This window comes from Ranitomeya imitator, chromosome 1 (genome assembly GCF_032444005.1).
Source record: "Ranitomeya imitator isolate aRanImi1 chromosome 1, aRanImi1.pri, whole genome shotgun sequence".
NCBI lineage: Eukaryota > Metazoa > Chordata > Amphibia > Anura > Dendrobatidae > Ranitomeya > Ranitomeya imitator.
The window spans coordinates 904,819,362-904,845,640 of NC_091282.1; the positions used below are offsets into that span (position 1 = coordinate 904,819,362).

General features: G+C 46.0%; 1 protein-coding gene across 1 annotated transcript in view; it reads right to left on the minus strand.

The window, feature by feature from the left end:
• Positions 1 to 26,279, minus strand: part of PPEF2 (protein phosphatase with EF-hand domain 2) — a 139,076-nt gene that overhangs the window by 63,014 nt on the left and 49,783 nt on the right. The window contains exons 6-8 of the mRNA XM_069743398.1: positions 13,843 to 14,018; positions 13,099 to 13,213; positions 8,078 to 8,124 (exon numbers count right to left, since the gene is read on the minus strand). Coding sequence (XP_069599499.1) covers positions 8,078 to 8,124; positions 13,099 to 13,213; positions 13,843 to 14,018 — 338 coding nt within the window. The remainder of the gene's footprint in view (positions 1 to 8,077; positions 8,125 to 13,098; positions 13,214 to 13,842; positions 14,019 to 26,279) is intronic.

Below are 26,279 nucleotides of genomic sequence, written 5' to 3' on the forward strand. Positions count from 1 at the left end.
AAGTGCCCTAGAAAACAGTGCCCACATTTTGCTCCCTAGAAAGTAATATTGCCATGTGTGCCCCTTTGATAGTCACAGTAACCTGAGATCTCCTATAACAAGAAGTGCCCACTTTACATTTAATAATGTCCCGAGTTTGCCCCCCTGTACAGCTCCCCTATACAGTATAATACCCCCTCACTGTATAGTACCATCCACACAGTATACTGACCCCTTAGTAGCCCCCAAACTGTTTGATGGCTCCAACACTGTATGATGGCCCCTTCACTGTAATCTCCACACTGTATGATGGCCCACTAGATGGCCTCCATATAGTATAATGCACCAGATCACCCTAAATATAGTATAATGCACTCCCCATAGGTCTCCATATAGTATAATGCACTTCCCATAAGCCTCCATATAGCATAATGCACTCCATATAGTATAATGCACTCCCCATAGGCACAAGGCAGCACCCATAGGCAGACTCTATAGCACAAGACAGCACCCCCATAGGCAGACCCTGTAGTATAAGACAGCACCCCATAGGTACACCCTGTAGTATAAGACAGCACCCCATAGGCAGCAGACCCTGTAGTATAAGGCAGCACCCCATAGGCAGACTTTAGTAAAAGGCAGCACCCCATAGGCAGACCCTGTAGTATAAGACATCACCCCATAGGCAGACCCTGTAGTAAAAGGCAGTACCCCTTTAGGCAGATACTGAACTATAAGGCAATGAGAATACAGATAATAAATGGGAAATGTTTAAGAACATCCTAAATAGGCAGTGTAAGCGGTTTATACCTTGTGGGAATAAAAGGACTAGAAATAGGAAAAACCCAATGTGGCTAAACAAAGAAGTAAGACAGGCAATTAACAGTAAAAAGAAAGCATTTGCACTACTAAAGCAGGATGGCACCATTGAAGCTCTAAAAAACTATAGGGAGAAAAATACTTTATCTAAAAAACTAATTAAAGCTGCCAAAAAGGAAACAGAGAAGCACATTGCTAAGGAGAGTAAAACTAATCCCAAACTGTTCTTCAACTATATCAATAGTAAAAGAATAAAAACTGAAAATGTAGGCCCCTTAAAAAATAGTGAGGAAAGAATGGTTGTAGATGACGAGGAAAAAGCTAACATATTAAACACCTTCTTCTCCACGGTATTCACGGTGGAAAATGAAATGCTAGGTGAAATCCCAAGAAACAATGAAAACCCTATATTAAGGGTCACCAATCTAACCCAAGAAGAGGTGCGAAACCGGCTAAATAAGATTAAAATAGATAAATCTCCGGGTCCGGATGGCATACACCCACGAGTACTAAGAGAACTAAGTAATGTAATAGATAAACCATTATTTCTTATTTTTAGTGACTCTATAGCGACAGGGTCTGTTCCGCAGGACTGGCGCATAGCAAATGTGGTGCCAATATTCAAAAAGGGCTCTAAAAGTGAACCTGGAAATTATAGGCCAGTAAGTCTAACCTCTATTGTTGGTAAAATATTTGAAGGGTTTCTGAGGGATGTTATTCTGGATTATCTCAATGAGAATAACTGTTTAACTCCATATCAGCATGGGTTTATGAGAAATCACTCCTGTCAAACCAATCTAATCAGTTTTTATGAAGAGGTAAGCTATAGGCTGGACCACGGTGAGTCATTGGACGTGGTATATCTCGATTTTTCCAAAGCGTTTGATACCGTGCCGCACAAGAGGTTGGTACACAAAATGAGAATGCTTGGTCTGGGGGAAAATGTGTGTAAATGGGTTAGTAACTGGCTTAGTGATAGAAAGCAGAGAGTGGTTATAAATGGTATAGTCTCTAACTGGGTCGCTGTGACCAGTGGGGTACCGCAGGGGTCAGTATTGGGACCTGTTCTCTTCAACATATTCATTAATGATCTGGTAGAAGGTTTACACAGTAAAATATCGATATTTGCAGATGATACAAAACTATGTAAAGCAGTTAATACAAGAGAAGATAGTATTCTGCTACAGATGGATCTGGATAAGTTGGAAACTTGGGCTGAAAGGTGGCAGATGAGGTTTAACAATGATAAATGTAAGGTTATACACATGGGAAGAGGGAATCAATATCACCATTACACACTGAACGGGAAACCACTGGGTAAATCTGACAGGGAGAAGGACTTGGGGATCCTAGTTAATGATAAACTTACCTGGAGCAGCCAGTGCCAGGCAGCAGCTGCCAAGGCAAACAGGATCATGGGGTGCATTAAAAGAGGTCTGGATACACATGATGAGAGCATTATACTGCCTCTGTACAAATCCCTAGTTAGACCGCACATGGAGTACTGTGTCCAGTTTTGGGCACCGGTGCTCAGGAAGGATATAATGGAACTAGAGAGAGTACAAAGGAGGGCAACAAAATTAATAAAGGGGATGGGAGAACTACAATACCCAGATAGATTAGCGAAATTAGGATTATTTAGTCTAGAAAAAAGACGACTGAGGGGCGATCTAATAACCATGTATAAGTATATAAGGGGACAATACAAATATCTCGCTGAGGATCTGTTTATACCAAGGAAGGTGACGGGCACAAGGGGGCATTCTTTGCGTCTGGAGGAGAGAAGGTTTTTCCACCAACATAGAAGAGGATTCTTTACTGTTAGGGCAGTGAGAATCTGGAATTGCTTGCCTGAGGAGGTGGTGATGGCGAACTCAGTTGAGGGGTTCAAGAGAGGCCTGGATGTCTTCCTGGAGCAGAACAATATTGTATCATACAATTATTAGGTTCTGTAGAAGGACGTAGATCTGGGTATTTATTATAATGGAATATAGGCTGAACTGGATGGACAAATGTCTTTTTTCGGCCTTACTAACTATGTTACTATGTTACTATGTAAGGCAGCCCCCCCATAAGCAGATCATGAAGTATAAGGCAGCACCCCATAGGCAGATCCTGAAGTATAAGGCAGCCCCCCTATAGGCAGATCCTGAAGTATAAGGCAGCCCCCTATAGGCAGATCCTGAAGGATAAGGCAGCACCCCTATAGGCAGATCCTAAAGTATAAGGTAGCCCCCCTATAGGCAGATCCTGAAGTATAAGGCAGTCCCCTATAGGCAGATCCTGAAGTATAAGGCAGCCCCCTATAGGCAGATCCTGAAGTATAAGGCAGCCCCCCTATAGGCAGATCCTGAAGTATAAGGCAGCCCCCCTATAGGCAGATCCTGAAGTATAAGACAGCCCTCTATAGGCAGATCCTGAAGTATAAGGCAGCCCCCCTATAGGCAGATCCTGAAGTATAAGGCAGCCCCCCTATAAGCAGATCCTGTAGTATAAGGCAGCACCCTATAGGCAGATCCTGAAGTATAAGACAGCCCCTCTATAGGCAGATCCTGAAGTATAAGGTAGCCCCCCTATAGGCAGAACCTGAAGTTTAAGGCAGCCCCCCTATAGGCAGATCCTGAAGTTTAAGGCAGCACCCTTATAGGCAGATCCTGAAGTATAAGGCAGCCCCCATAAAAAAAACAATAAATAAATACCTCTCTTCCTCCTTGTTCCAGCGGTGCTCTGGGTTCCCGCTCATCTTCTGACAGCGGGCGCCGGGTTGTGACGTCATCGCACCCACTGTCAGCGTCGGCTGATAGGAAGATGATGGGAGAAGGAGCGCAGCGCTCCTTTCCTCATCAGTGCGGTGACGGGCGGGGGCCCACTACTGGCACCGGCCCCCCCCCCGGCCTGCTCAGGGGCCCCATAGCGGGCGGCAGAGCAGGGAGATCGATTCTGTTCCACGTAGCTCCAGGTGGGCCCCCTCCGAACACCGGGCCCGGGGCAATGGCCCCCTTCCCCCCCCCCCCCTTCCCCGGTAGCTACGTTACTGGCTGAGTCCCAAATAGTTGTTGCCAATTCTAAGCTGATGACACTGCTGGACATTTTATGATTTCAAAAGTGAAGTAAGCGTGAATAATATTTAATTTACTAAACTAAGTGTTTACTTAACTCATCAAAGTGTTTACACTCCTCAACAATACCCATTTCTTCATGTTTCTTCAAAAAAGATTGAACAGCACATATTGAAAACCATGTCTGCTTTTAAATAAACTGCTCAAAAAAAAAAATAAAGGGATCACTTAAACAACAGAATATAACTTCAAGTAACTCAAACTTCTGCGAAATCAAACTGTCCACATAGGAAGCAACACTGTTTGACAATCAATTTCACATGCTGTTGTGCAAATGGAATAGAAAACAGATGGAAATTATTGGCAATTATCAAGACACACTCAATAAAAGAGTGGTTATGCAGGTGGGGACCACAGACCACATCTCAGTACCAATGCTTTCTGGCTGATGTTTTGGTCAGTTTTGAATGTTGGTAGCATGAGACGGACTCTACAACCCACACAAGTGGCTCAGGTAGTGCAGCTCATCCAGGATGGCACATCAATGCGAGCTGTGGCAAGTGTTATGATCAGGTGGCCTAGGAGCAGCATAAAAACCTTCACTTAGTAGGTGGTAACTTATACTGACCGCAAACCCTGATCTTATCACCGAAACTAGAAGTAGCCGTAGGGTGTGCCTAACAAAACCTAGACACCTCGACACAGCCGGAGGACTAAATACCCCTAAAGATGGAAATAGGAAAACTATCTTGCCTCAGAGTAGACCCCCAAAGGATAGGCAGCCCCCCACAAATAATGACTATGAGTTGGAGAGGAAAAGACACGCAGGCAGAAAACAGGCTTAGCAAAGGAGGCCACTTCTAGCTAAATAGAAAAGGACAGGACAGGATACTAAGCGGTCAGCATAAAAATACTACAAAAATATCCACAGCAGAAAATACAAAACTCCACCACCTAACTAAAGATGTGTAGAGTATAACTGCAACTCCAGAGAATCCAACCAGACTGAGAAAAAACAACTGACACAGTCTAAGCTGGACAAATAGAAACAAAAGATCAGCACTGAAAATAAGCACACAGCAAGTGTGCTTCAGAAAAAGAAACATACACTTATCTTTGTTGAACTGGCAGCTAAGCAGGTGAGGCCAGGCAGAGATCCAATACTTCCAAAGAAACATTGACAACTGGCAAGGGCTAAAGAATCCTGCACACCTAAATATCCCAGTCAGAACAGCAATTAGCAGATACACCTGGCCAGGACTGTGACTCAGAGACAACTGCATTCCCACCTACAACCACTGGAGGGAACCCAAGAGCAGAATTCACAACAGGCAAGAAGGTTTGCTGTGTCTGTCAGCGTACTGTCTGGAGGCGCTTCCCTGGAGACCGGCCAGTACACCAGGAAACATGGAGGGGGCCGTAGGAGGGCAACAACCCAGCAGCAGGACCGCTACCTCAGCCTTTGTTCAAGGAGGAACAGGAGGAGCACTGCCAGAGCCCTGCAAAATGACCTCCAGCAGGCCACAAATGTGCATGTGTCTGCACAAATGGTTAGAAACCGACTCCATGAGGATGGTTTGAGTGCCCGACGTCCACAGATGGGAGTTGTGCTCACAGCTCAACACCGTGCAGACCATCTGGCATTTGCCACAGAACACCAGAATTGGCAAATTCGCCACTGGCGCCCTGTGCTCTTCACAGATGAAAGCAGGTTCACACTGAACACATGTGACAGACGTGGCAGAGTCTGGAGATGCTGTGGATAGCGATCTGCTGCCTGCATCCTTCAGCATGACCGCTTTTGGCAGTGGGTCAATAATGGTGTGGGGTGGCATTTCTTTGGAGGGCCGTACAGCCCTTCATGTGTTCGCCAGAGGTACTGAGATGAGCTCCTCAGACCCCTTGTGAGACCATATGCTGGTGGGGTTGGCTCTGGGTTCCTCCTAATGCAGGACAATGCCAGACCTCATGTGGATAGAGTGTGTCAGCAGTTCCTGCCAGATGAAGGCATTGAAGCTATGGACTGGCCCACCCGTTCCCCAGATCTGAATCCGATTGAACAGATCTGGGACATCATGTCTCACACCATTCACCAACGTCACGTTGTCGTTGCACCACAGACTGTCCAGGAGTTGGTGGATGCTTTAGCCCAGTTCTGGAAGGAGATATCTCAGGAGACCATCCGCCGCCTCATCAGGAGCATTCCCAGGCATTGTAGGGAGCATCATTTCCTTGTCTTGAGGCATTTCCACTGAAGTTGGATCAGCCTGTAACTTCATTTTCCACTTTGATTTTGAGTATTATTCCAACTCCAGACCTCTGTGGGATATTAGTTGTGATTTACGTTGATCATTTTTAGGTTTTATTGTTCTCAACACATTCCACTATGTAATGAATAAAGATTTACAACTGGAATATTTCATTCAGTGATATCTAGGATGTGGGATTTTAGTGTTCCCTTTATTTTTTTGAGCAGTGTATTTGCTTGGGAAAGGCCTTACTAATGCAGTATAACTACCGTGTGTCTTGCTGTGCTCATTCTTTCCATGATGGAACTTTCTTCCACACACAAAGTCAAGTCAAGGATTTTGTAGGATTAAAGTCTGGTGTATGAGGTGCTGATTATACCAAACACATAATAATGATCATCATTTTTGTATGACTGTTAAAACATAGTCATTAGCTAAACAAAAGCAGCTGTGTAGGAGACTTAAAACTGGATAAGGAGCAGCCATACTCTGTTACAAAGGTGAGGTTATAGAAGACGGTTCCCAAAGAGAGAAGGAGAAAGGTACTGAGAGATACAGATTGCAAATATTGGAGAGAAATTGACAGCTATAGACAGTAGATTGACAGCTAATTTGAAAATTCAGCTAGTGGGCCTATTTTGGGATTCAGACTACAAATAATGTAAAGGTACCGTCACACTAGACGATATCGCTAGCGATCCGTGACGTTGCAGCGTCCTCGCTAGCGATATCGTTCAGTGTGACAGGCAGCAGCGATCAGGCCCCTGCTGTGCTGTCGCTGGTCGGGGAAGAAAGTCCAGAACTTTATTTCGTCGCTGGACTCCCCGCAGACATCGCTGAATCGGTGTGTGTGACACCGATTCAGCGATGTCTTCACTGGTAACCAGGGTAAACATCGGGTAACTAAGCGCAGGGCCGCGCTTAGTAACCCGATGTTTACCCTGGTTACCATCGTAAAAAAACAAACAGTACATACTTACATTCAGCTGTCTGTCCCTTGCCGTCTATTTCCTGCACTGACTGCTGGCCGCAAAGTGAAAGTGAAAGCACAGCACAGCGGTGAGTCACACAGCGGTGACTCACCGCTGTGGCTGTGCTCTGCTTTCACTTTGCGGCCAGCAGTCAGTGCAGCAAACAGACGGCAAGGGACAGACAGCTGAATGTAAGTATGTACTGTTTGTTTTTTTACGATGGTAACCAGGGTAAACATCGGGTTACTAAGCGCGGCCCTGCGCTTAGTTACCCGATGTTTACCCTGGTTACCGGGGACCTTGGATCGTTGGTCGCTGGAGGGCTGTCTGTGTGACAGCTCTCCAGCGACCAAACAGCGACGCTGCAGCGATCCGGATCGTTGTCGGTATCGCTGCAGCGTCGCTAAGTGTGACGGTACCTTTAGTTAATGAGAACACTTACATATTTATCATGGGTACAGTGAGACAAGTTACACATGGCTACATGCCACTAAACAGGAGACTAGTAATGAGTACTGGAATTCAAACTATGCCTTTATACCAAGTTTCATAGATTACAAAAACTGTAATGTTTTCTGATATTAAGTATCTGACTATCTGCTTCAATAATTTCCATATTCAAAATTCTTATCTGTCTGCTGTAGAGCTGTGAAAATAAAACTTGGTCTACAATAAAGATTATTGGATATTGGAGATAATACTGAAAGCTGAGTATCCATTTGCTCGGACCCACAAACACCCTGAAAATGAGGTTCTGGAACCTAGGCGAATAGAGGGGCTTATGCTCATCCACATCTCTATTCATTGTCTATGGGACTGCAGAAAATAGCTGAGCGCTGTGCTCAGCTGCATTTGACTCACCCATGGACAGCAAATGCAGTTGAACAGCCAGCAATCATTAAATTAGCACCTATCATATGGATAGAGTAACCCTTTAATTACTATGAAAACATGATGGTTTTGTTTATAACAGAGTTAAGAAGCTGATTTTACCACACACCTTGTAAAATATCAGAAATAAATCATCCAATCTGCCGTGAAGGTCTCCTTAATAAAAGAGAAGATTCAGGTTAATATAAAGAGCTATGCATATAACTTTAACTGACTGCCCTATTTTACCTGACCTCTATATATATGGCATTTACATTCTTCTGAAAGGAATATGCACAGACTGCAACTCTGGAACCTCAATCTCACAAATTCTCCTACTTTAGAATTAGGTAGAGAAAACATTGAATACTATGTAATAGTGCAAGAGTAAAAGGCAACATAGTAATAGTAATGAAGGATATGTTAGAGCAGACCTGGGCAAAGTGCGGCTCGTGGGTCACCTCCGGCCCTCTGGCTGCTCCAGTCCAGCACGCAGACCGAGACAACCGAGGGGCTGAAAACAGTAGCCCACTGGCCGCACCGTGCACACCGGCCCGCTGTCTGCGTCGGCCCACTGTCTCTGCAGTCACTCTCCATCCACACTGACTGCATTGATGGAGGAGAGCCCTTCGGATCCTTCCTCCACCAATCAGCATGTGAAACAGCTGACGCGATGGCGGTATGTCATCGCGTCAGCTGTGTACTGCGGAGAGTCAGCGCACCGGAGACAGAAGCAGAGCAGAGCACTGTGCTAACGGGAGAAGGGTGAGTATGTGGTGTGTTATTTATTTATTTATATGGGATGTTTGCACATGGGGAGGCTAGGGGGTCTTATCATGGACATGGGGAGTCTATGTTGGTCTTAAAAAGCGGAGGCTTTGGGGGTTTTAACATGAACATGGGAGGACGGGCTCATATAGTTGCCATGGGGAGGCTGTGTGGTGCTCATATGGTGGCCATGTGGAGGCTGTGTGGAGCTCATATGGTGGACATGGGGAGGCTGTGTGGTGCTCATATGGTGGCCATGGGGCGGCTGTGGGGTGCTCATGTGGTGGCCATGGGGAGGCTGTGTGGAGCTCATGTGGTGGCCATGGGGAGGCTGTGTGGAGCTCATATGGTGGCCATGGGGAGGCTGTGTGGAGTTCATATGGTGGACATGGGGAGGCTGTGTGGAGCTCTTATGGTGGACATGGGGAAGCTGTGTGGTGCTCATATGGTGGCCATGGGGAGGCTGTGTGGAGCTCATATGGTGGACATGGTGAGGCTGTGTGGAGCTCATATGGTGGACATGGGGAGGCTGTGTGGTGCTCATATGGTGGCTATGGGGAGACGGGCTCATATGGTGGATATGGGGAGGCTGTGTGGAGCTCATATGGTGGACATGGGGAGGCTGTGTGGAGCTCATATGGTGGACATGGGGAGGCTGTGTGGAGCTCATATGGTGGACATGGGGAGGCTGTGTGGAGCTCATATGGTGAACATGGGGAGGCTGTGTGGTGCTCATATGGTAGCCATGGGGAGGCTGTGTTGAGCTCAGATGCTGGACATGGGGAGGCTTTGTGGAGTTCAGATGCTGGACATGGGGAGGCTTTGTGGAGCGCATATGCTGACATGGGGACGCTGTGTGGGCCTCAGATGCTGGACATGGGGACGCTGTGTGAGCCTCAGGTGCTGGACAAGGGGACGCTGTGTGGGCCTCAGGTGCTGGACAAGGGGATGCTGCATGGGCCTCAGGTACTGGGCATGGGGACGCTGTGTGGGCCTCAGTTGCTGGACATGGGGACGCTGTGTGGGCCTTAGGTGCTGCCCCTGGGGACGCTGTGTGGGCCTCATTTGATATATTAAAGGGGCTGTGTTCAGGTTCAAATGATATATAGGGGGATGTCAGCATACTTAATTCTGCTCAATATTAAGTGATATAATTAATATAAATATAATTATTAATATCATTATAATTAATACTAGATGGTGGCCCGATTCTAACGCATCGGGTATTCTAGAATATGCATGTCCACGTAGTATATTGCCCAGTCACGTAGTATATTGCCCAGTCACGTAGTATATTGCCCAGTCACGTAGTATATTGCCCAGCGACGTAGTATATTGCCCAGTCACGTAGTATATTGCCCAGCGACGTAGTATATTGCCCAGTCACGTAGTATATTGCCCAGCTACGTAGTATATTGCCCAGTGACGTTGTATATTGCTCAGTCACGTAGTATATTGCCCAGCTACGTAGTATATTGCCCAGTCACGTAGTATATTGCTCAGCTACGTAATATATTGCCCAGTGACGTAGTATATTGCCCAGTCACGTAGTATGTTGCCCAGTCACATAGTATATTGCTCAGCCACGTAGTATATTGCCCAGTGACGTAGCATATTGCCCAGCCACGTAGTATATAGCAGAGCCACATAGTACGGTATATTGCCCAGTCACGTAGTATATTGCCCAGCCACATAGTATATAGCAGAGCCATGTAGTATATTGCCCAGGCACGTAGTATATTGCCCAGCACAGAGCCACATAGTATAGAGACTTAAAAAAAAATAAACATATACTCACCTTCCGAAGGCGCGTTGGAAGTCCTGCTATACTCACCACCCGCCGCCTTTGCCGCTCCTTGCCACGCTCCCGGGACCGCTCCATTGCAAGCGGCAGCTTCCGGTCCCAGGGCTGGTGTGAACAGGACCTTTGATGACGTCGCGGTCACATGACCGTGACATCACGGCAGGTCCTTGTCGCACACCAGCCCTGGGACCGGAAGCTGACGCTTGCAATGGAGCGGTCCTGGGAGCGTGGTGAGGAGCGGGAAAGGTGGCGGAGGGTGAGTATAGCAGGGTTTTTTTTATTATTATTTTTAACATGACATATTTTTACTATTGATGCTGCATAGGCAGCATCAATAGTAAATAGTTGGGGACACACAGGGTTAATAGCAGCGGTAACGGAGTGCGTTACACCGCGGGCCGTTACCGCTGCCATTAACCCTGTGAGCGGTGAGTAGAGGGGATTACGGAGCGGGCGCCGTGCATTGAGTGCAGGGGAGTAGGGGAGGGACTAATCGACTGTACCTGTCGCTGATTGGTTGCGGCAGCCATGACAGGCAGCTGCCGAGACCAATCAGCGAATGAATAACGGTGACAGAAGGACAGACAGACAGAAGTGACCCTTAGACAATTATATATATAGATGTTGATATTGATATTGAACCTAATTAATTTCAGCCTATTGGTTCGGCCCTCTACAACAGTCATGGTCTCTCAAGTGGCCCCACCCCTGTGTTAGAGGATATGGAAAATAAAAATAGGGTCACATTTAAAGAGAACCTGCCAGCACGACTTTGTAATGTACAGTAAAGATATGGCTGTGATGGCGCTGTGATACCGATTATGTTGATACCTTGGGTGAAGAAAACAGCTTTGTTGTTCTTCTTTAATCACTATTTGAAGTTTTCTGTTAATTAGATTTGGGTGCAAAGGGACCGGACCGTGCACTGGGTCTTCTCCTCCTAGTCGGCAATTCTCCAGACCCTCCACCTGCCTCTAGCCTTTGAATAACAGGACATTGCTCAGATTTCAAATACAGGAGGCAGCTTATTCACAGACCGGAGGCAACAGGGGGGAGAAGACCCAGTGCACAGTCCCGCTACTGTACACCCAAATCTAATTAGCAGAAAACTTTAAAAAGTAATTAAAAAAGAACCACAAAGCGGATTTCTTCACCAAAGGTATCAATGTAATCGGTATTACAGCGTCATTACAGTCATGTGTAATCTTAACTTTACAAAATCGTGCTGACAGGTTCTCTTTAAATTAAAATTCTCATGTATGTCATTTTAGTATAATCCTAATTGTCTCTTCAGAGAGGAAGAGGACTAGAACTCTAGTGCCACCTATTGTAAGTAACAATCCTAACAGTCAATGTCGACCCTTTAACCAGCCTTGTCACATGACTTGGGATAATAGCCAAACCAGAATCTCAATTTGCAGACTGTGTTTCGGGGTACTGCCCCTCGTCAGTGCAAAGTGGAGATCTGGTTTGGGTGATTGAGAGGCATCTGACCGGGATCCAAGAAGTATCGTTTCTCCTTGCGGAGAGTGACATGATAAGCATGTCGAGGTGAGGAGATTGAAAGCCGCAATGCTCCTCTGGGAAATATACAATATGTTTTGTAGGGAGAAATGTGCTAAAATTCCACCAAGCCGACATACAGGACTAATCAACAATTACCAGACATGTTATGTAGTTATTGAAAGCAAAGGTTCAAATACTTTTGCCACTCACAGATGTGATATTGGATCATTTTCTTTATCTCTTTTTGTGACTTGTGTGAAAATCTGAGGTAGTTTTAGGTAAACTTTATGCAGAAATATGAAAATTCGAAAAAATTAACAAAGTTTCAAGCACCACTCTACCTAACACAACTGACAGCTCCTCCGTGTCCCTCCTTCCTGCTCCTGAATATAACCCCAACTAGACTGATTTATAAGCATAAGCTTATTACCCTTCTCACATGTCGCTATAAGCTCATATTGCCGAGTGTAAACTGCAGCCTTCAATCAAAGTAAGCAGAAATGCAGTTTTGCTGAATAAACTAGGAATCAAGCTTTTTCACTCTCCTGCTGGACTTAAGAGGACTGCATAGCTATGACATTCATTTTCAAAGTAAGTACACAAGCCTCATCAGGTCTGATATAATGATCTATGAAGTTTATATTGTGAAATCTAGTATTACATTTTCTTCAAACAAGATGACATTTTATGATTATTCCATTTAAACCTTAAATGGCTATTACTTTCTTAGGCATTATATATGCCATAAATATATGTAAGATGCGGGTCCTATCTATGAGAAAAATCTCTAGCTTCCCAGAGATTGGAACCACATCTTTCAGACATTAATGGTCAAATTCTGGAGGTATTCCTATATGACAAGATGGCTCTTCCAAGATTGCACTGTATTTAGTGACGAAGATGAGAGCACTGTATATATCAGACACTGCCTGGATATTGGGTTATTCAGGTTTGAGTACAGGCACTGTAGACATAGCCAATCATGGCGGTGTATGATTAGTAATTAGATGATTGGTCAGTTCCTACGACAAGTAATATTTCTTTCAGTCATGAGAATACACAAAATCTCTTACCACAAATAGTGATCTCCTTGCTGTAACTGCTTGTGACTCGCTTTATGTTTGGTAACAGTTTGAGACATTTCCTTGTTTCATGTAAAAGATGTAACACATAACGAGCATGGAGCTGCTACTAGGAGGAACAGTGAGAGAGAATAAAACACCTTTTGGAAGCATACGTCTCTAGTTCTGTACGTATGCTATTTCACATCAGCCTTAAAGGAACGCTAAGCCTAGGCTGCATTCATCCGCTGCCGATGAGCGCTGTACATGTTACGGTGTCGGTTACTGTTATAAAGGTATAATGTTGGGTATCGTGTCTTTCAGTATGTTGCTGACAATGGGGGTAGTGTGGCTAAAACTATAATAGGTACAATGTGATGTAGACTGACAAGGACTTGGGATCCTATAGCTGAAACTTTCTTTAGCACTTTTTGTTTATAGTGTGCCTGGGAACTCCCAGGCAGGGGCGGACATACCATTGGGGCAACCTGCACAGTTACACAGAGGCCTCAAGAGGTAAGGGGGCCTAGTTCTACGTACAAAGCAGGTGGAATTGTTCATTATGATGAACTGTTGGCCTGTAAAGGGCTCATATATTGTTCTTGCACAGGGGCCCTCTTCTGTCCTCGTCCGCCACTACTCTAGGGATACTCTATCTTTCACTTTTGAAAGTGCACTATGGTCTAAAAACTAGACATAGAGATATCTTACACCCATCAAATATTTTACCAAATAAGATGATCAAGTTATACTTACTTGCTCCTGTTTGAAAGCTTCTACTAAGGCCGCTGCATGACTAGGTTTCAAAGGAAATGTCAGTTGTGGACCTGTGTAAGACACTGGCACCTCAATTGAGTCATAGTCACAGTATTTTTCTAGCTCAGTGTCTTTTAGGTTTTCCTCTTCAGTGAACATACGGCAGATAAAGTCCCCTGATAAAGGTTAAAGAATTACATAAGACATATATTGAGCCATTTCCAGTTTAAAGTAGCACTTCACTTCTTGTTTTTATTTCATCTTGTTACTAATTCCCCAATGTGTACAGTGTATACAGTGGGGGAAATAAGTATTTGATCCCTTGCTGATTTTGTACATTTGCCCACTGAAAAAGACATAGCTATACATAGTCAATAAATTTTAAGGGTAGGTTAATTTTAACATTGAGAGATAGAATATCAAAAATAAAATCCAGAAAATCACATTGTATAAATTATATAAATTTATTTGCATTTTGCAGTGAGAAATAAGTATTTGATCCCTCTGGCAAGCAAGACTTAATACTTGGTGGCAAAACCCTTGTTGGCAAGCACAGCAGTCAGACGTATTTTGCAATTGATGAAGAGGTTTACGCACATGTCAGGAGGAATTTTGGTCCAGTTCTCTTTGCAGATCATCTCTAAATCATTAAAATTTTGAGGCTGTTGCTTGGCAACTCGGAGCTTCAACTGCCCCCATAAGTTTTCTACAGGATTAAGGTCTGGAGACCTGGCTAAGCCACTCCATGACCTTAATGTGCTTCTTTTTGAGCAACTCCATTGTTACCTTGGCTGAATGTTTTGGTTCATTGTCTTGCTGGAAGACCCAGCAACGACCCATTTTTAATGTCCTGGCGGAGGGAAGGAAGTAGTCACTCAGGATTTACCGTACATTGCTCCATCCATTCCCCATTGATGTGGTGAAATAGTCCTGTTCCCTTAGCAGAGAAACACCCCCAAAATATAATGTTTATACCTCCATGCTTGACAGTGGGGATGGTGTTCTTTGGGTCATAGACAGCATTTCTCTTCCTCCAAACACGGCGAGTTGAGTTAATGTCATAGACCTCAATTTTTGTCTCATCTGACCACAGCACCATCTCCTAATCACTCACAGAATCATCCAGGTGTTCATTGGCAAACTTCAGACGGGCCTGCACATGTGCCTTCTTGAGCAGGGGGACCTTGCAGGCACTGCAGGATTTTAAAACCTTACGGCGTAATGTGTTACCAAAAGTTTTCTTGGTGACTGTGGTCCCAGCTGCCTTGAGATCATTAACAAGTTTCCTCCGGTGTAGTTTTAGGCTGAGCTCTCACCTTCCTTATGATCAAGGATACCCCACGAGGTGAAATTTTGCATGGTGTCCCAGGTCGATGTCGATTGACAGTTATTTTGTATTTCTTTCATTTTCTTACTATTGCACCAACAGTTGTCACCTTCTCACCCAACGTCTTGAGTCGGTGTGAGTGTGGCGTGGAGTGCGGACGTGTCTGTGCGGAGCTGCGCGTGTTCTGGGGGATCTCAGTCATCTCGTCCTAGCTGCTCCGGCGGCGCGGGGTGTCCGCCCGTATCCCAGCCCGCCCAGGGGGAGGCACGTCCGGCCGGCTCTCGTCTGTGTCGTGCGCTCTGCGTGGCCGCGCCGCTCCTTTGTGTTGCCGCATTGTGCTCATCCCCGCTTCAGACATAACAAAGACGACGTCGTTGGGAAGGCGCCTGTGTGAGTATACGGCGGAGCGGGAGGATGGGGGGCGGCATTGTGAGGCCGGGGGGCGCCGGCACTGGGGGAGGAGGAGGGGGCGCCGGCACTGAGGAGATGGAGGATGCGACTGGTCGGCTGCACGCGGCTGTCGTGATGAGATCGGCCGATGTGGAGGGGGGTGATCCGATCGTGTCTGCGGTGCTGGGGGGGGGGGGGGTCTGTCATTAAGGTGGTCTCAGCTGATCTATGGGGATGGGTGAGGGGAGGATTGTGGGATTTCTAGCTCTAATGTTTCATCCTGCCTCGTGTCTCGACGTTTTAAAGGGATCGGTGTTTAAAGGGGTGGTTGTAGAAAGGAAATGCTGCACAGCAGATGGTATTCCCGTAGCATAAGGCTGGCACTGCTGGGGGTCTCAGGACACTGGAGAGGAGGAGATGGAAATAAATGGAAGAGGGTTACCTGGGGTGATAGGGATGTGGGAGGGGGCAACCTGGGGCGATGAAGGTGTGAAATGAGGGGGGTGACAGGTGTCAAATGTAAGGGAGGGGTCTACTACTGGGACATGAGGGGAGTGCCCCTGGGGCTGAGGGTGGGACATGGAGGGTGGTTCCCCTGGTGGGATGTGTAGGGGTGCCATGGGGTGAAGGCTGCGGAGCTGGAGGGGTGATGTGTAGGGGTGCCATGGGGTGAAGGCTGCGGAGCCGGAGAGGTGATGTGTAGGGGTGCCACGGGGTGAAGGCTGCGGAGCCGGAGAGGTGATGTGTAGGGGTGCCACGGGGTGAAGGCTGCGGAGCCGGAGAGGTGATGTGTAGGGGTGCCATGGGGTGAAGGCTGCGGAGCCGGAGGGGTGATGTGTAGGGGTGCCATGGGGTGAAGGCTGCGGAGCTGGAGGGGTGATGTGTAGGGGTGCCATGGGGTGAAGGCTGCGGAGCCGGAGGGGTGATGTGTAGGGGTGCCATGGGGTGAAGGCTGCGGAGCCGGAGGGGGGATGTGTAGGGGTGCCATGTGGTGAAGGCTGCGGAGCCGGAGGGGTGATGTGTAGGGGTGCCATGGGGTGAAGGCTGCGGAGCCGGAGAGGTGATGTGTAGGGGTGCCACGGGGTGAAGGCTGCGGAGCCGGAGAGGTGATGTGTAGGGGTGCCACGGGGTGAAGGCTGCGGAGCCGGAGGGGTGATGTGTAGGGGTGCCACGGGGTGAAGGCTGCGGAGCCGGAGGGGTGATGTGTAGGGGTGCCATGGGGTGAAGGCTGCGGAGCTGGAGGGGTGATGTGTAGGGGTGCCACGGGTTGAAGGCCGGAGGGGGGATGTGTAGGGGTGCCATGGGGTGAAGGCTGCGGAGCTGGAGGGGTGATGTGTAGGGGTGCCACGGGGTGAAGGCTGCGGAGCCGGAGGGGTGATGTGTAGGGGTGCCATGGGGTGAAGGCCGGAGGGGGGATGTGTAGGGGTGCCATGGGGTGAAGGCTGCGGAGCTGGAGGGGTGATGTGTAGGGGTGCTATGGGGTTAAGGCTGCGGAGCTGGAGGGGTGATGTGTAGGGGTGCCATGGGGTGAAGGCTGGAGGGGGGATGTGTAGGGGTGCCATGGGGTGAAGGCTGCGGAGCTGGAGGGGTGATGTGTAGGGGTGCCATGGGGTGAAGGCTGCGGAGCCGGAGGGGGGATGTGTAGGGGTGCCATGGGGTGAAGGCTGCGGAGCTGGAGGGGGGATGTGTAGGGGTGCCACGGGGTGAAGGCTGCGGAGCTGGAGGGGGGATGTGTAGGGGTGCCATGGGGTGAAGGCTGCGGAGCTGGAGGGGTGATGTGTAGGGGTGCCATGGGGTGAAGGCTGCGGAGCCGGAGGGGGGATGTGTAGGGGTGCCATGGGGTGAAGGCTGCGGAGCTGGAGGGGGGATGTGTAGGGGTGCCACGGGGTGAAGGCTGCGGAGCTGGAGGGGGGATGTGTAGGGGTGCCATGGGGTGAAGGCTGCGGAGCCGGAGGGGTGATGTGTAGGGGTGCCATGGGGTGAAGGCTGTGGAGCTGGAGGGGGGATGTGTAGGGGTGCCACGGGGTGAAGGCTGCGGAGCTGGAGGGGTGATGTGTAGGGGTGCCATGGGGTGATGGGTAGGGGTGCCATGGGGTGAAGGCTGTGGAGCTGGAGGGGGGGATGTGTAGGGGTGCCATGGGGTGAAGGCTGCGGAGCTGGAGGGGTGATGTGGTTTCCCTGGTGTGATGTGTAGGGGTGCTTATCTTGAAGCTGATGTGGTGGTGTTACAGCAGATGAAGCATCACCGCTGATTTTTTGGGGGATTGGGGTGGGGTGCTTTATAAGGGAAATCTTAAAAAATATGTGATCTAAATCGGAGAAGACAGTGACCGGCATTTTATGTAGTGGAGGGATGAGCTAGACTGGCACGACCTCTAGGCCACCATGGATGCGGGCGAGGTGGGTGAGCGTATGGATGGCAGCCGCTGAACATTTACTAGACAGACGTGGCGTCTGGCACTGGGGGTGGCAGCGTCATCTGGGAGGGGGCATAGCTGGGTTGTGTATGGATGGTGATTGGAATTGCGTGTTGTGCCCATGTTGTCGCTGTGTATAGCTGTATAAGGCTAAGTGCACATGTTGCAGGATGGTGTGCAGATTTTTCCGCACCGTTTTTGGTAAATCCGCAGGTAAACCGCACTGCGGATTTATATTGAGGAGCAGGTGTAAATCACTGTGGAATCCGCACAAAGAATTGACATATTGCGGAAAAAACAACGCAGCGTTTCCGCGCGGTATTTTCCGCAGCATGTGCACTGTGGATTTTGTTTTCCATACGTTTACATGTTACTGTACACTGCATGGAAAACTGCTGCGCATCCGCAGCAAAATCCGCAACGTGTGCACATAGCCTCAAATGGCACCCAGTGCAGCATTTTTTGAGGGTCTGTTAGTACTCCAGGGTCTCTGGATTCTTGGTGATGCCCATTAAGGGGGGGAGGGGAGGAGAGACACTTTCCTGGCAAGAATGAGTTATTGGAATATACTGACGGTGCCGGCCCAGCTGGCGCGAATAGGTCTGCCCATAGAACAGCCCACACTATAGAACTACAATTCCCAGCATTCCCCAAGATATGTTAAAAAAAAAAAAAAAGCAACTGGAGATCGCTGTTCTGAGCAGTAGAGTAATGGGTGCTAGTGGGCAGATGCCACCATGAATGGATCTACTGGTGGTCACCAGGGGGGTGGCTCAGTCTGCAGACATCTACATTCATGGATGTAGGAAATTGACATATTTTTTCATATGCTGCTGCCTGGAGACTCCGTGGCCTTTAAGGCCGGCTCTGACGTTTATCTGCCACTTTTACCCAGATAGATTAGCGAAATTAGGATTATTTAGTCTAGAAAAAAGACGACTGAGGGGCGATCTAATAACCATGTATAAGTATATAAGGGGACAATACAAATATCTCGCTGAGGATCTGTTTATACCAAGGAAGGTGACGGGCACAAGGGGGCATTCTTTGCGTCTGGAGGAGAGAAGGTTTTTCCACCAACATAGAAGAGGATTCTTTACTGTTAGGGCAGTGAGAATCTGGAATTGCTTGCCTGAGGAGGTGGTGATGGCGAACTCAGTCGAGGGGTTCAAGAGAGGCCTGGATGTCTTCCTGGAGCAGAACAATATTGTATCATACAATTATTAGGTTCTGTAGAAGGACGTAGATCTGGGTATTTATTTATTATGATGGAATATAGGCTGAACTGGATGGACAAATGTCTTTTTTCGGCCTTACTAACTATGTTACTATGTTACTATGTCTTACTTATGGTTTTGTAGCCCATTCCAGTTTTGTGCAGGTCTATGATCTTGTCCCTGACTTCCTTATAAAGCTCTTGGGTCTTGCCCTTGTTGCAGAGGTTAGAATCTGACTGATTAATTGAGTCTTTGGACAGGAGTCTTTTATAAAGGTGACTATGTAGGACAACTATCTTTAATGCAGGTAACAAGTTGATTAGAAGCATCTAACTGGTCTGTAGGAGCCAGAACTCTTAATGGTTGGTAGGGAATCAAATACATATTTCTCACTGCAAAATGCAAATAAATTTATATAATTTATACAATGTGAATTTCTGGATTTTATTTTTGATATTCTTTCTCTCTTTGTGAACAATTAAGCAAGTTGAAGATGAAATGATCTCTAAAAGGCCTGAAGTTAAAGATGACACATTTCCTTTGTACTTTAGGAAATACATTTTTTTCTCATCTTTTACATTTTAAAAATTAAAAAAAGGGCTGATGCAAAACGTTGGGTACCCTGCATGGTTAGTACTTATTAGCACCACCTTTTGAAAGTATGACAGCTTGTAAACGCTTTTTGCAGCCAGCCAAGAGTCGTTGTTTGAGGAATTTTCATCCATTCTTCCATGGAAAATTCTTCCCGTTCTGAGAGATTCCTGGGTCGTCTTGCATGCACTGCTATTTTGAAGTCTAGTAACAGATTTTCAATGATGTTCAGATCAGGGAATTGTGAGGGCCATTGTAAAACCTTCAGCTTGCGGTAGTCTATTGTAGATTTTGCCGTGTGCTTAAGATCATTATCCATTTGTAGAAGCCATCCTCTTTTCAACTTCAGCTTTTTTTTACAGATGGTGTTATGTTTGCATCAAGAATTTGTTGAATTTCATTGAATCCTTTCTACCATTTACCCGTGAAATGTTCCCAGTGCCATTTGCTGCAACACAACCCCAAACCATAATTAATCCATTAATCCATCCCCATGCTCAATGGATGGCAAAAAATGAAGGTCATATCTGTGCATGTGTCTCTGAACAGTAGATCACAACTCTAGAGTCTGCTAAATCTTTCTGGAGATCTTTTGTAGTAAAATGTGGGGTTTTGATTTGCCTCTCTAGCAATTCTACAAGCAGCTCTCACTAAAATTTTGCTTGTCTTCCAGACCTCATCTTCACCGTCACTGTTCCTGCTAACTGTCATTTCTTAATTACATTTCGAACTAAGGAAAATGCAACGTGAAAATGCTTTGCAATCTTCTTATAGCCTTCCCCTGCTTTGTGAGCCTTCACCATTTTCATTTCCAGAGGGCTAAGCAGCTGATTAGAAGAACCCATGGCTGCAGGTTTTTGGCACAAAGTTATAGGAGGCTGGGTTTTTATAAACATGTGAAATTTGCATCACCTGGCCTTTCCCAACGATGATAGTGAACAAGCCATAACCCAAAAAGTCTAATTAAGTTCTGAAACCTTGGTCAACAATATCTGAGCACACAAATCTCCAAAGGTACCAAAGTTTTGCATTGGACAATTTTTCTTTTTGTAATTTGTAAAATGTTAAAAAATTATATATATATTTTTTGTAATGAATTTAGAATGTAAATGTAAAAAAATACAATATGTTCTTTTTTTGCATAAAATACAAAGGAAATATGTCATGTTTCACTTTAGGCATTTTAGAGATCATTTCATCTTCAACTAGCTTAACTGTTCACAATAACAGTAATTTTTTAGCAGGGGTGCCCAAACTTTTACATGCATTACATTCATACCTTGATTATATTATTTAGTAGGGGCATTTTTGAGAAATTCATCCTTGAAGTTAAAATTCTCAAGTACAGTGGGATAGTTACCACACTATGAGCTCTGTTACGCTCTCTTCCTTTTCACCACCCACTGTCAACATCCGGTCTTTCATTGACAGGTCACTCTTCTATCGGTTACATGTCTTCCCTACGAAGGCTATGTTATTGCCTGGGTTTGTTTAATCAGAAGGGGAGGCACATACGCAGAAAGCTCCTAATTATGTGGTGAGATCAATGGACGAGCTCCCGCAATATCATAATGAGCCAATGGCATGTGCCATCTTTGCCAGGGTTGTTTTTTTTCAGAAGCATCAGCGCGCAAGCAGTTTACTCCTAATTATGTTGCAGGAGCAGGTCCATTGATCTCACCACATCAGTAGACGCTCACTGCGCATGTGCCACCTTTTCTGATGCATGCAAGCAAGGCCAGGACACGATATTTTGATGCCCTAGGCAGATTAAACTAATGGCGCCCCTCCCATACCGGTGAACCCTCAGCACCCAAGTAAAGGAATGTGTCAGAGACTAAGATAAAAGGACCCCTAAAGTATCCCCCGCCCTTTTTTTTTACCAAATAATACCAGGAAAAGTAAAAAAAGTTATATATTTTAGGCGTGAGGCTCAATAGGTAGTGGGTCTGTATGGTTTCAATTAAAGTGTCTATCATTTGGCAGATACCCTAATGGAAGGTAAACAGATGAAGGGATACGGATACCTATGATTGATTTTAAAGATGCCCTCCCTCCTCCTCCTGTCCAAATTTTTCTTCTCTCAATATATTGCAGTCATCTTATTATATAGCACTTTGTGCTTACGATTGCTCATTTTGCCTTTCTACCCATATAATTCTTCCTTTTTTTTGCATTAGGTCTATGACAATGTGATGTAAAACTGACTAGTTAAGGCTGTTTGTATCTCATGAACCAACAACACCCAGCATTTCCTTACCATTGTTAAGGACATACTGGGAGTTATTATGATCAGTCATTACAAGACTGCAGACCATACATGAACCACAACATGATGAGAATTAGTCAGTATCAACAAGTAAACATTTACATCCAGGCTCCCTATAGGTGACCTCTTCTATGATTAAGCCTTTTCTTTCTTTTTGTCTCCATCTTGTCCTGACGCCATAATGACATTTCACGTCCACAGCTCTTCTCTGCAGACTTCCCTGTTCTCCAGTTTTCTGCAACACATCCCAACAAGGTGCCCTCTAAAAATAACAGTGTTATTAAAATGCCCTCTGAATAAAAAAACATTTGTCCATGCTATGCACTAAATAAGCCTCCAACGGTATATGGCCTCCACATTGTTCACCTTAATGAACTATAACCACCACACTGTCTGCCATTATTAGCTATAACCACCATCCTTATGAACCATGGCGGTCCCCTCTCTAGTTTTCCCTTACACACTCTATATCTCCACACTGTCCCCCGCCATGCTAATCTCTCCATACTGTGCCCCCATTTCACGCTGCCCGTTTCCATATCCATTCTTTGCCCCTTTTCATGTCTCCTAATGCTGCCCACCATCTTGTTCTCTCCAAACTGTATCCCCCTCACCCTGTTCTCCTACACGGTATGATGGTGACCACAGCCATCCATACAGTGTGATATCCACAACATCTCAATATACACTATGATGTCCACCACATGCCCTCAATATACAGTATGATTTCCCCACAGCTCCTATACAATGATGCCCCCCACATATTCTTTATCCCCTTCATGACCTTGGGATTTTCTGTTTTTCCGTGTTCGTTTTTCGCTCCCCTCCTTCCCAGAGCCATAACTTTTTTATTTTTCCGTCAATATGGCCATGTGAGGGCTTATTTTTTGCGGGACGAGTTTTACTTTTGAACAACATCATTGTTTTTACCATGTCGTGTACTGGAAATCGGGAAAAAAATTCCAAGTGCAGTGAAATTGCAAAAAATGTGCAATGCCACACTTGTTTTTTGTTTGGCTTTTTTGCTAGGTTCACTAAATGCTAAAACTGACCTGCCATTTTGATTCTACAGGTCAATACGAGTTCATAGACACCAAACATGCCTAGGTTCTTTTTTATCTAAGTGGTGACAAAAAATTCCAAACTTTGCTAATAAAAAAAAAATTGCGCAATTTTCAGTTACTCGTAGCGTCTCCATTTTTCATGATCTGGGGTCAGGTGAGAGCTTATTTTTTGCGTGCCGAGCTGGCATTTTTAGGGGTACCATTTTGGTGCAGATATGTTTTTTTTTATTGCTCGTTATTGCATTTTAATGCAATGTTGTGGCGACCAAAAAATTGTAATTCTGGCGTTTCAAATTTTTTTCTCACTACGCCATTCAGCTATCAGGTTAATCCTTTTTTTTATTAATAGATCGGGCGATTCTGAACGTGGCGATATCAAATAAGTGTAGGTTTTATTTTATTTTTTTTTATTGTTTTATTTTGAATGAGGCGAAAGGGGGGTGATTTAAACTTTTACATTTTTTTATTTTTTCACTTTTTTTTAAACTTTTGCCATGCTTCAATAGCCTCCATGGCAGGCTAGAAGCTGGCACAATTCGATTGGCTCAGCTACATAGCAGCGATCATCAGATCGCTGCTATGTAGCTGAATTGCAGGCTTGCTATGAGCGCCGACCACAGGGTGGCGCTCACAGCAGGCTGGAATCAGTAACCATAGAGGTCTCCGGCCTGATGGCTGGAAGCGCCGGGTAAATGCCGCTGTCAGCGTTGGACAGCAGCATTTAACTAGCTAATAACGGCGGGTGGATCGCGATTCCACCCGTCGCTATTGCGGGCACATGTCAGCTGTTCAAAACAGGTGACATGTCCCGGCTTTGATGCGGGCTCACCGCCGGAGCCCGCATCAAAGCGGGGGTTCTGACCTCGGACGTACTATCCCGTCCGAGGTCAGAAAGGGGATATAGTATGATGGCCCCACAGTGCACGTATAACGTCCCACACAGCTGCCAGTATAATGTCCCCCACAGCTCCTAGTTATAGTATGATATCCCCCAGCCAGCCACTCGTATGTCCCTGCAACCAGCCCGACTTATATTCCTCCACAGCCAGCCCCTCATATGTCCCCCACAGCCAGCCCTTCATACATCCCCCATAACCAACCCCGCTTATGTCCCCCACAGACAGCCCCACATATGTCCCCCCACAGCCACCTACCTATGTCCTCCTTTGCCAGCCCTACATCTGTCCCCCAAAGGCAGCCCCCACATGTTCCTCATAGGCAGCCCCACATATGTCCCACATAACCAGCCCTACATATTTCCCACATAGCCAGCCCTATATACGGCTCTGGGAAAAATTAATAGACCTCTGCAAAATTTTCACAGTTTGTTTGATTTTTCTCTTTTTAGGTATATTTTTGAGTAATATGTAAATTGTTCTTTTATTCTGTAAACTACTGACAACATGTCTCCGAAGTTCCAAGCAATACATTTTGTATTTATTTTCTGAAAATGAGAAATGGTTAAAATAACCAAAAAAATGCATTGCTTGCAGACCTCAAATAATGCAAAAAAAACAAACCACAAGCTCATAATCATTTAGAAACAACAATACTAATGTATTAACTCTGGAAGAGTTCAGAAATCAATATTTTGTGGAATAACCATGATTTTTAATCACAGCTTTTTCTTGCGTCTTGGCATGCTTTCCACCAGTCTTTCACGCTGCTTTTGGGTGACCTTATGCCACTCCTGGTACAAAATTTGAAGCAGTTCTTCTTTGTTTGATGGCTTGTGACTATCCATCTTCCTCTTGATTATATTCCAGAGGTTTTCAATGGGGTTCAGGTCTGGAGATTGGGCTGGCCATGACAGGGATTTCATGTGGTGGTTCTTCATCCATACCTTGATTGACCTAGCTGTGTGGCATGGCACATTGTCCTGCTGTAAAAACCAGTCCTCAGAGTTGGGGAACATTGCCTGAGCAGAAGGAATCAACTGTTTTTCCAGGATAACCTTGTATAACCTTCGCAAAGATTAACCTGCCTAATTCCAGCCTTGCTGAAGCATCCCCAGATTATCCCCTATCCTCCACCAAATTTCACAGTGACTTGAATGCCTCTCCAGGTCCCCGTCTAACCATTAGATGAGCAGGTGTTGGGCAAAGCTGAAAATTAGACTCATCAGAGAAGATTACCTTACTCCAGTTCGCTATGGTCCAATCCTTATGGTCTTTGGCAAACTTCAGCCTGGCTCTCCTTTGCTTCTCATTGATGAAAGGCTTTATTCTAGCTTTATATGACTTGAGTCCTGCCTCTAGGAGCCTGTTACGAACTCTTCTTGCTGTTCACTTCACTCCAGCTGCCATTTGCCATTCCTTTTCTAGGTCAATTGATGTCATCCTGCAGTTGCTGGGTGACATTCGAATAAGATGACGGTCATCCCGGTCAGTGGAGAATCGTTTTTGCCCTCTGCTGGTCTGTAGCTTTCTTGTCCCCAATGTCTGCTGCTTGACCTTCTTGTAATGGACTGCCGTCTTGGAAATTTTAAGGATTTAGGCAACATGATGCTCACTGTGTCCCTCTGCTAGTAAAGCCAGAATTGAGCCCTTCTTTTCCTCACGCAAGACTTTTCTTTTCAACTCCTTTGGCATGGTTAAAAGTTATTTTTTTCATTCCTATAACTTTTGAGATATTACTAGGACTTGTTTTGTCATCCGTCTTGTCCTATTGCAAGAGGATTGTGAACACCGCAGCAGGGTTTTTTATACTTTCCTTCATTAAATAAGATTTGGTTCAGCTGATCACCTAATCAGAAGCACATTAAGTAGAAAGAGGTGTCATCTGGTTGGAATTCATCTGACACTGGAATGGAATGGCTGTCAGACATGTAGAGAAGATGAATTTTATAAAACTGTGCAGTGGTCTCTTATTTTTTGCCAGAGCTGTATGTCCCACATAGCCAGCCCCACTTATGTCCCACATAGCCAGCCCTACATATGTCCCCCATAGCAAGCTCCACATATGTCCCCCATAGCCAGACCCTCTTATGTCCTCCATTCATTGGCAAAATATAAAAAGGCTTATACTCACCTAATTCCGGCTCCTTGTACACCGCAGTCGCTGCCTCCTCTTGCTTCTGGAACAGCAGTAGATGCTGGATCGACATCCAACGTCCCCTACGTACGCTTTCTCCAACAGGGTGCAGGCAGAAAGTGGCCAGCG